This window comes from Bison bison, unplaced genomic scaffold (assembly GCF_000754665.1).
Source record: "Bison bison bison isolate TAMUID 2011002044 unplaced genomic scaffold, Bison_UMD1.0 scf7180017864484, whole genome shotgun sequence".
NCBI classification, from domain to species: domain Eukaryota; kingdom Metazoa; phylum Chordata; class Mammalia; order Artiodactyla; family Bovidae; genus Bison; species Bison bison.
In genome coordinates, this window is record NW_011495044.1 from 4,306,395 (window position 1) to 4,317,720 (window position 11,326).

The following is an 11,326-nucleotide window of genomic DNA, read 5'->3' on the forward strand; positions in this document are numbered from 1 at the left end:
GCCTCTCACGGTTGGGAGGCTGTGAGCAATCACATGTGGCCGGACGAGCCTGTCAGGCAGGCTAGAGAACCTTCAGAGGAGTTTGTAGGTTAAAACACTCTTGTCACACCCAAGAGTTTTTGACTGGAGCTCTAGGTTAACTCCTTCTCCGAAAGAGGTGGTGGGGGACAGCCCCCCGTAAAGTCAGAGGTGTAGGTGAGAGCACAAAGTAGTAAAGTAGGCAGGCTCTGGTAATGGGGGTAGATGCTCGAGGAGTTCCAGGGGGACTCCTGAGGCTCGATCCCGCCTTTGCGTATGTCGAGCCTCCTTCCTCATGACCTTTGTCATGGGCGGAGTACCTCACTCTGGCCCCCAACAGAAAGGTTTCTCTCCGGTGTGAATTCTCATGTGTTCTGTAAGGTGAATGAACTGTTTGAAGATTTTTTTTCACATATACTACATTCAAAGATTTTCATTCTTGTATAATTCCTTGAATGATTAATCAAATCTAAATTGCATCTACTTTTCTTGCCAGATATGTCATATCTATGGTGTCTTTTTTCTGGAGGGCCTACTGGTCCTATAACTTTTGAGCTTATATTAATATTTTTCTCAAATTTGTTAGATTCTTGGCCTCTCTCCTGAGTGAGCCTTTTCTTGTGGATCAAGGGGATTTGTCTCTCACCCATTCCTTCGTTCTCCTGGTAGTTTTCTAACTTGTGACATTCGGAGATTCTTCCCAATGTGGAAATCAAGGTGCTTCCTCTCAGGAACCTTTCCATCATCAGGGCATGGTGTAATTCTCCCCATGAAATGTCATTCTTTAAAGTTGTCTCTTTGGTTTCTGTTTCATCCTCCAAGTCTGAAAGAAATCCAAAAATATAAATGACCCATATTCACTGCACTTCAAAAATAAATGGCCACAGTGCAAAGAGGAGGGAAAAATAATATATACTAGGTACAGGAGGGCTGAATAGTCTTCAAATAGGATCCTGCCACCTAGAGAGCTAATATGAAAATAACAAAGTGGTCAAAACAAAGAAGCTGTTAAAAGAATACGAGATAGGACTTCCCTGATGATCGAGTGGTTAAGAATCTGCCTTGCAGTGCAGGGCATATGGGTTTGATACCTGGTCGGAGAACTAAGATCCCACATACCACCAGGCAACTGAGCCCACAATTGGAGATCGCATGGTACAACTAAAGAGTCCATGTATCAGAACAAAAGATCCCTCATGATGCAACAAAGATCCTGCATGCGGCAACTAAGAACTAACACAGCCAAGTAAATAAATGGAGCTCTGAGGAGTTATACAAAATGAAAGACTTTTTAAAAATGTATGTGAAAGTGACTTTGAAAACTGAGAGGAGTTCATCCATGAGAACTACAAGAGGAAATGGACTAAGAAGAAAACATCACTATAAGGGCAAATATCAAGAGATAAGACAGGAAGATAAGAATTTTAACACAATATCTCAACCTCCTATTTCTATGACAAAATTTTATTTACTTAAAAAATTTAAGTACCTCATACATTTTGCATGCTCAAATAAAACATTAAATAATATAGAAATGCATTCACTAAAAAAGGGTAGCCTCTGTCAATTTCATCTCCATTTCCTTTATTCTCTTAGGATTATGGAATGAATCTGTTCAGACATTTCTCAATAATATATACATGTAAATATGTGCGTTTGTGTATATATGGTCATAAATATAATTCTGCATGTTTTTTTAACTCAACTATGTCTTATGCCCCCCTGTGTCTGTACATTTAGATTTATAATATTCTTTATAACAACTGCATTCCACTTAGTGAAGTAGTGAAAGTCGCTCAGTCATGTCCGACTCTCTGCGACCCCATGGACTATACAGTCCATGGAATTCTCCAGACCTGAATATCAGAATGGGTAGCCTTTCCCTTCTCCAGGGGATCGTCCCAACCCAGGGATCGAACCGAGGTCTCCGGCATTGCAGACAGATTCTTACCAACTGAGCTATGAGGGAAGCCCACATTCCACTTATAGACATATTTCTTTGACTTTTCTCTACTGAAAAATATTTAGGTAGTCTCCATTTTTTCCCTTTATTTTTTATATATAAATTTGTGTATGCTTCTGTCAGTGTTTCATAGGATTTACTAAAAAGAAAGTATTAGGTTATGGGTATATATGCTATCGGTGAATATGGGTGCCTTTCACTGGATTTTTATCTATCTTCATAATTATTGTCTATATAAGAGGTGAAAATGGTTTCTTAATTTGTGACAAAATATTATCTATACTGTAAAATCTTAAAAGATAGAGAATGTATATATATAGGGTAAATATATCCATAGTACACATGACACAGCATTTTCAGATGTGATTTTTATAAATCAGATGAGGGAGTTTCCTGGATTTTTACTCTCTACTTCTATCCAACTATTCTGGACTCTATCATCCTAAAGCATCAATAGTTTCTGTTCACAGCAAACTTATTCTCCAGGATGTCCAAGCTCATTTTAGTCAAAGCACAAACAAAGTACTTGGTAATAGCAGGATAAATTTTGGACTGGACTCAAAAAGCAAGTAGAGATATTTGGATTACTTATTATAGGGGATAAGGAGTCACTTAACTTCTTTTTAGGGTAAAAAAAAGATAAATGAGATGTTTTGAGTGGTCCAATCTAGCAGTAACATTCAAAATGATTCTGAAAAAGAAAATAAGATATCCACAAATGCAGCTGGAAATTCTAGTAATTGGCATGGAATAATGGGAACCTGGCTTAAGAGTACATCAACAGAGATGAAGAGTAGAAGTGGACTGAGTAGGTAAAACCAGAGAAGAAAACATGGAGGATGGGGGGAAAAACAAAGGAGAAAGCATGATACATCCTTGCTGATACAATAATTTCTAGTCTTAGAGGCTGAAAGGACAGGAGGAGTCAGGATGAGAACTTAGTTTGGGAGAGATAATTGCTTCCAATTTTGGATGTACTGCGCTTGAAGTAACAACAGTGTGTCTATATAGAGATGTTCCAAACACCAGGGAGATGAGGGAATAGAGTTCATATGAACATGTATGACACAAATGAAGATATGGAGAATACAGATATCAAAGGGATAGTTGAGAACATCACAATGCATCTGTGGGAGTTTGTGCAGAAACAGGACAGCAGTGTAAAAGAGAGAGGCTCCTCAGGGATTGTGGCAGAGACTGTTAGCTGTTCATTGAAACATCTCCTTATTTTTGGACACACAACTATACTATACTTCCCAATCTTCCCTGAATTTGAGTGAAGTAACAGGTCTCTCCCATTAAGTGAATAAGAGTGAAAAGTGATGTAAGCCATTCCAGTTTGGCCCATAAAAACCACCTAAATGAACTCCTCTGTGCTTTTCCTCTGTGCTGCGCTGTGCTGTGCTTAGTCGCTCAGTCGTGTCTGACTCTTTGCAACCCCATGGACTGTAGCCCGCCAGGCTCCTCTGTCCATGGGGATTCTCTAGGCAAGAATACTGGAGTGGGTTGCCATGCCCTCCGTGTGCTTTTCCTCCACTGCTGGCCAAACTTAGATGATGAGGAGGCCCTCAAGAATGACAGAACTACCATGTGGAAGGAATCTCTGTCCCTGAATGCAAAGTGGTAAAAAACTGTCCACTGAACTAACCAACTTCCCCGGATCAATATATGAGCAAGAAAGCCCTATTCAGTTTGAGCCAAACTTGAGCGTCTATATGCTATAGTAGGTTAGCCTAACCTAACGAAGGCATAAGTGATGCACCTGCATTAAGAAGGAGATTGATGAGAAGCACTGAAGAAGCAACAAGAGAGACAGAAGACACAAATATTATTAAACTAGCTGATGGAAGAAAACAATACCATGAAGGTGGTGAAGTCTACATAACCTAATGCTTCCCTGTAGGAAAGCACCATAAGAATTCAAACCGTGGAGGCAGCATGATTAGAATTCAAACACGGATTCCACCTAATAGTGGCTAAACAATCACGGACAGGTTTCTTAACCTAAGCACCTTCTTTATCTCATTTGTAATATGGGGTTAAAGTAGGTACAGGACTCATAGAAACCAGCTTGGAAAACAGTGTCATTTTTACTATTCTTAGAAGTCGAAGACTATTAAAACCCACTGGATTTGCTAAGAAGGAATTCTGTGGTGATTTCTCAAGGAGTCATGTATTATCTGAAATAAAAGTTAAATTACCCAAGTTAAAAAGAGAATCAAAATTGAAGGGATAGTCATAGAATATAGGAAAAAAATTTAAATGGAATCATCAGAAAAAGTCATGATAAAATGACTTAAGAATCTGGTGTAGGGTGCTGATATTTTTTGAGTGTTTGTCTTTTGTTGTGTTTCTTTTGTTTGGTTGGTTGGTTAATTTTTTTGGCTGCACTTCAGCATGAGGGATCCTAGTTCCCTGACAAGGATTGAACCCGTGCTCCTTGCAGTGCAAACACAAAGTCTTCACAGATTCTTAACCACTGGATTACCAGGGAAGTACCAAGAGCACTGTTTTAAATGAGGAGAGATCCATGGATATCTGAATGTACAGGAGAAAGAAACTATGATCAGGGCAAGGTTTAGAATGCTGGAGAAAGCAAGAAAACCACAAAAGTCAGGTCAGAAGAAATGGTAAAGGCAGTTAACCCTGAAGAGAAAGCCATCTCTTTTCCTCTGATGCCAGAGAAACTAACGAGAAGAGGCAAGTGTAGGAAAGGAGGGACAGAGTGGTAATCGAGTTTTTTGTGGGTCTCACGCAGGTGACTGCAGCCTTCCCCACGGCCTGGAGAAGCCTTTAAGCTGAACTCTCTGGCAAACGTAAGGGTTCCACCTGCCTTGCTCTTTCCTGGACTTGGACCTCCTGAAATCTCTCTCTTCATCAGCCATGGCTCTTCGCCTTTCTCTAACTGGGAAACCACACCAGGTTTGGAAAGCTGGTATCCTGCTTACAAGAAGAAAAAACTGCATGTGCTGAGGTCAGAGAGGTATCCCAAGAATTTAGAGACAGTCATTTGTTAGTCAGGCCTTCTGCAGAGTAGAGTAGAAAGACCAGGGCAGAAAAGACCACAGCAGTTCTGACTTGCTGTTCAAACGAACTAGAAATTTCTAACACAGAACCCAAAGCCGAAGCAGAGCAGTTCAGTTAGAAATAAAGATTCTTATTCCAATAGGCAGATTCTTCTTACAAAGGGAATCCACCCTTACCCACTGAGACCAGATTTCCATAGTTCTCCAGCATCACCTCCCGGTACAGATTCTGGTGAGCAGGGGCCAGATGCCCCCACTCCTCCTGGGTGAAGTCCACAATTATGTCCTTGAAGGTCAATGGTTCCTAGAACATCAAATATATTTCTTTTTAGCCTGAATCAGGAAGTTGTTTTCACTTTCTCTATATGCTAAGAGATTGTAGCCAAGTTTTCTTGGACCCTGGACCCTCTTCTTTTTTTTTTTTTAGCAAATCTATCACAGAGGTGGAAAAACAGCCCTCAGCAGAGATTCTCCTCAGGTCTGCTGCTGCTGCTAATTAATCGTTTCAGTTGTGTCCGACTCTGTGCGACCCCATAGACGGCAGCCAACCATGCTCCCCTGTCCCTGGGATTCTCCAGGTAAGAACACTGGAGTGGGTTGCTATTTCCTTCTCCAATGCATGAAAGTGAAAAGTGAAAGTCAAGTCGCTCAGTTGTGTCTGACTCTTCGCGACCCCATGGACTGCAGCCTACCAGGCTCCTCCGCCCATGGGATTTTCCAGGCAAGAGTACTGGAGTGGGGTGCCATTGCCTTCTCCACCTCAGGTCAGATAGGTCTATATCAATCTGTATGAGAAAGCCTGCCACACGTGGGAACCCATCTTGTCGGGGGACGTCCAACTTTAAGGAACACAACATGTTGCACTTTTCTTCCTTTGCGTGCCATTTCTCAAGGATTCTCTGTTCCTTTTCAGTTCCTATTCCAGGAACGAGTAGAGCTGCATGCAGTTCTCAGGACTGAGATCATGGGAAAGGGTACCTGCTTGGATTCCTTCCAGTAACTCCCTTCAGTGACTGTTTTCAGCGTTAGCAACCTTGTATATATTAGACTATCCATTTTGTTACAACTGATGAAATTTCACTCTTTGTAATAGCTGAGTAATCATTTTACTAAAGATATATATATATAAGCGTGCATTTCTGCTAATAAAATACCCTTGCTCCACTAGAGACCTGGGTCCCCCGCATCCTTCTTTCTGTCTTCATTCTCATCGGAGCGTGGAAACCTACCAAGCTCACTTTCTTGCCTGGGCTTTCAAGACCTCCTTGAGAGGACGCCCTGTGCCTTCGTGAGCGATACAAGTCCTGTGTATGGGCTTCATTGGTTTTCCATGTAACCTGAGAGATCCTGAGAGATACTGCTCTCTCTCTCTCTTCTTTCTTTTCCTCAACTCTGGTCCACCAGGTCCCGGTCTATAAAGACCAATACCATCTCTGTTGTGTGAAAGGCTAGAAGGAGATCTCCTTGTCATTCAGCCTTCATCAGCTCCTATGGACAGTCTTTTGAAAACCATTTGGCTGATTCTCTGATGGAGGTTACAAAACAATGCAGGGAGCGTGTAAGTTGTCTCTTCCAACTCACAGTTTGGCTGAAGGCAAAATACTCATGAACTGTATTAAAGAGGGTTGTAGAACAGTATATAGTAATTTAAGGGCAATAAAAATCAGGAATATTTGAGAAAGAGGAGAGTCCAAAAGGAGGCTAAGGCCACAAGACAAGACAGGGACCCTGGTTGGGCTGAAAGAACTGGTTATAAATCAGAACATTTCTACATGAGTAAGACCCTTAGCTAGGGATTTCTGTTAGTAGGAAAAGTATGTGAGAATAGCACATTTTTGGAGGGAGCATGAATTGTGCCTTGTAAGGAAGATCCCTTGACCAAAGCGGACACTGTATTGGGAAGTACAAGGGCCTGCTGTGAACAACCTACACAAATAACCATTTGAGTTTGTTTTTTTTTTAATATTACCAAATGGGAAGAGAACTCAGAAGCCAGAAGGCTGAAATAATAACAAATTCCTTAAGTATACAGACTATTTTAATGCTTTTAATGGATTGTAAATAATTCTGGAATGTATTTCAGCCCTATGAGGCCAACACTAGCATCCACATTTAACCAATGAGAAAACTGAATTTGAGCAAAGTTAAAGACTTGCTGTTAGTCACTCAGTTGTGTCTGATTCTTTGTGACCCCATGAATTGTAGCCCACCAGGCTCCTCTGTCTGTGGAATTCTCCAGGCAAGAATACTGGAGTGGGTGGCCATTTCCTTCTCTAGGGATCTTCCCAACCTAGTGATTGAACCCGTGTCTCCTATATTGGCAGGCGGATTCTCCTACATTGGTCTGAACCATCAGGAAAGCCCCAAAGACGTGAGATTAAACCCTATACCATGTGATTTTGGAAGCTAAGATCTCTTCACTTTAAAACTCTCCTGTTCTCTAATATCTCCTTCTACGTTGGTTTTCTAATTCTCTAACTCTCGAGTTTCCCTGTGCTTCTGGGGTTTGGTTGTACAGAACTTTGCCTGCTGCCAGTACCACCGGCTTTCTAATGAGCTAATGTATGACTCTTGGAAGCTTTCCTTCCTATTCTGCTCAGCCTATTTCGTTTCTGCCCTTTGTGACCTGTCAGCAGCTTCTCTACTCACTTCTCTATTCATCTACAATTCTGCTCCCGGACATGACCAAAGATCCTCTCTCAAAGGTCTTTAAGGAAGTGCATGCATTTCCAAGAATATCAGAACCTCACTCTGTTCATTTTAAAATGTTGCTTAAAATGTTTTACAGTGCTTGTCTTTCCCCTGGATGACATCTTGTGAATTTTAAGAGCAAGAATTACAGGGAGCTCCTTGGTAGCCTAGTGGTTAGGATTCCGGGCTTTCACTGCTGTGGCCCTGGGTTCAATCCCTGGTCAGGGAACTCAGATCTTGCAATCTGTGTGGCATGGCCAAAAAAAGAATTACTTTATGTACTTTTTCCACATACACACACACACACAAACATGATTTTTTAATTTGTTGGATAAATGGCTAGAGGTTTGCTAGAAACAAGAGGGTTCTTTAGGAGGGTTACTACTGGTGGGGAAATTACCTGTAAAATAAATCCATGCAGGCTGATTTCAAACAGGCTAAGAAAATCCAATCCAAGAAGTCAAGCTAAAGAAAATCAAAGTCCAGGGCTCTTAAAATCTAAGAGACAATTTCATGAAAGTGACAGGAAACTCCGACCCACCTAGGATTCTGCTGTCAGGGACCTAGAGGTCACTTCATCCTCAAAACTTTATCCCTGGGTCTCATCAGCATCCTGAAATAGCCAAGATGGAAAAAGGAAAAGAGCTATGAAGTTTGCACCTCTGCAAATCCCCCTAAATAGAAAAACTTCCTGTAGACCTGCTGAACACAGCCCCTCTCTCAATACATTCACAAAGAGGGACATTCAGAGCCACTCAAGAGCAGACTGGAGCCTCCTAATGGGAGGATCTGCAGTGCATTGATTACAGGGTTAATGTTTCCCAATGACCAGTGCTGGTCCAAAAGCACAGACCTACCTCAAAAATCCTCAAACGTTCCCCACTACAAGAAAGAAAAATCCAAACACTTTATCATATCATAGACTTCAAGATCCTCCACAAACAGTCCAAAGCTATTTCTCCAAGTATTTCTTGCCCCTAAACACTGGACACACCTACCACATAATCCACTCTTTGAACATACCTAGATATTAATAGCACCCAGCTCAGAACTTTCCCCCAAGGCCTACTCAGTGAAAAACCGAGGTATCCTTCTGGATCAGTTCAAGTGAAGTTTTATCAGATCCCCTTAATGCGAAAAAAACGTCCTCTCCCCTGTATTCCCCCAAAGCTTGGTTTTTCTCTCTAATCTGGTATCTCAGGCTGCCTCCTATTATATTTATTTTCATAATTATATCCTTCAATTGAGTATTAGTATGAGTATATGTGTAGAAACTTTATCTGGTTCACTTTTTCCCATCTGCTAGTTAAGTATAACACCCTGCCAGGCTACTAGAACTCAAGAAATACTAGCTGAATTTGACATGTTAAAAATATGGGGCTTCCGTGGTGGCTCAGTGGTAAAGAATCCGCCTGCCAATGCAAGGGACATGAGTTTGATCCCTGGTCTGGGAAAATTCCACATGCCACGGAGCAGCTAAGCCAATATGCCACAACTACTGAGCCCGTGCTCTGCAGCCTGCTAGCTGAAACTGCTGAAGCGCCTAGAACTTGTGTTCTGCAACAAGAGAAGTCACTACAGTGAGAAGCCTGCACACCCCATCTAGAGAGTAGGTAGCCCCCCTCACCACACCTGGAGAACACCTGTGTGTAGCAACAAAGACCCAGCACAGCCATAAATAAATAAATAAATCTTTTAAAAAATATATATGAACTAGGGAATCCCCTGGTAGTTCAGTGGTCAGGACTCTGCACTCTCACTGCTGAGGTTAGAGGGTTAAATCCCTGGTCAGGTTAATTAAGATCCCACAAGATGCAAACAAATGAAAAAAGCAAAACAAAACAACTTGTAATTAAAGCACATGAGATAGTAGGGCTAACGGCGACCTCCAAGAGGGCTCACGCCAAGGGGCACTTTCCAGGATTGCTGCTGCCAGTACCCCCGTCCCCCTGGAGACCCACTTCTGACCCACGTCTCTACAGGAGACCCTCCAACACTAGCAGTGCTCCCTTGAAAGATGAGGATCTTAAGCATCACACCTTAGAATGGAGATTTCATCCATTAGGAAAGACACCTCCAAAAACTCTCTGTATTATATCCCTAGAAAGGCTCCTAACAGGTATTGCTAACCAATCCTCGTGCTGCTACACTCCAGGGAATAGACTCCTGGAGTCACGTGACACGCCTGAAAAAAGACACTAACTAGAAATGCACATCCTCTGGTGACCTAAAAGTAAGTATTTGCTAAAACTGAAGCAGACAATATCACGAGAGATAGGTGAGACAGCTTTCCCAACATATCCAGACCAGGACTGTTGGAAGTTCATCACTAAAGCTGTAATGATGACACAATGCTTCAGATAATCTCCAGTGTCTATGATCTTGATAACATAAGTACTTGAGATAAAAAAAAATGCCTGAGAGTTCTCCCTCCCACCCCTTCGTTTTACTCAAATTGACCTTAATAGGTTTCCAACGTGTACACTTTCCCTCTGATGTAAGACACTATTCCCAGAAAGAACTTTCTTGACATTGAGGGACAAAAGGGCTGATGAAACTAGAAAACCTGACTCTTGACTAACCAAGTTTCCAGAGGAAGATCTTGGTCAAAAGGAGGAAATGTAGAAATTAACAGAAACCTCAGTTTAAAAAAGGCTTCCCTAGTGGTTCAGCTGGTAAAGAATTTGCCTGTAATGCGGGAGACCTGGGTTCGATCCCTGGGTTGGGAAGATCCCCTGGAGAAGGGAAAGGCTACCCACTCCAGTATTCTGGCCTAGAGAATTCCATGGACTGTATAGTTCACCGGATTACAAAGAGTGGGACACGACTGAGTGACTTTCACTCACTCAATTAAATAAAATTGGGAGACCAGAAGAGGGAGCTCTCATACTCTGCAATGATAGCAGAGTCCAACAGGAAGAAGAGACTCCTCTTCTTTCATGGCAAGCATTCAGCCAGCAAAAAGCTATGGACTATTTTTAACTATAGCTCTTCCAACTTCCTTTTTCTCTATAAAAGTATTCTCCTATCCTTATCATTGGGGACTTGTACATGGTTCACAGTAGTTGCAGACCACAAACTGCAATTCTCTGCTGATTCTGAATAAACCCATCTTGGTTGGAGAAATTTTTTTTAAAGTACATGAATTATTGTCCTTGTATTTTTCCCTTAACTTTTTATCATGAATACTGAACACCCATATATCTTCCACCCGCATTCAATAATCACTGCTGCTGCTGCTAAGTCACTTCAGTCGTGTCCAACTCTATGTGACCCCATAGACGGCAGCCCACCAGGCTCCCCCATCCCTGGGATTCTCCAGGCAAGAACACTGGAGTGGGTTGCCATTTCCTTCTCCAGTGCATGAAAGTGAACAGTGAAAGTGAAGTCCCTCAGTCGTGTCTGACTCTTCACGACCCCATGGACTGCAGCCTACCAGGCTCCTCTATCCATGGGATTTTCCAGGCAAGAGTACTGGAGTGGGGTGCCATTGCCTTCTCTGCAATAATCACTAATGTTTGCCATATTTACTTCATTTATCTATATTTTTTTCTGAGCCATTTCAGAGTTGCAGATATCATAGGACTTCCTTGGAGGTCCAGTGGTTAGGACTCCACACTTCTCCTGC

General features: G+C 42.0%; 1 protein-coding gene across 1 annotated transcript in view; it reads right to left on the reverse strand.

The window, feature by feature from the left end:
• The window catches only part of ZFP69B (ZFP69 zinc finger protein B), a 15,730-nt gene that overhangs the window by 1,561 nt on the left and 2,843 nt on the right, over positions 1-11,326 (reverse strand). Inside the window, 6 exon segments of the mRNA XM_010862811.1 lie at positions 344-423; positions 426-841; positions 4,811-4,924; positions 5,185-5,311; positions 8,240-8,311; positions 9,560-9,573. Coding sequence (XP_010861113.1) covers positions 344-423; positions 426-841; positions 4,811-4,924; positions 5,185-5,311; positions 8,240-8,311; positions 9,560-9,573 — 823 coding nt within the window.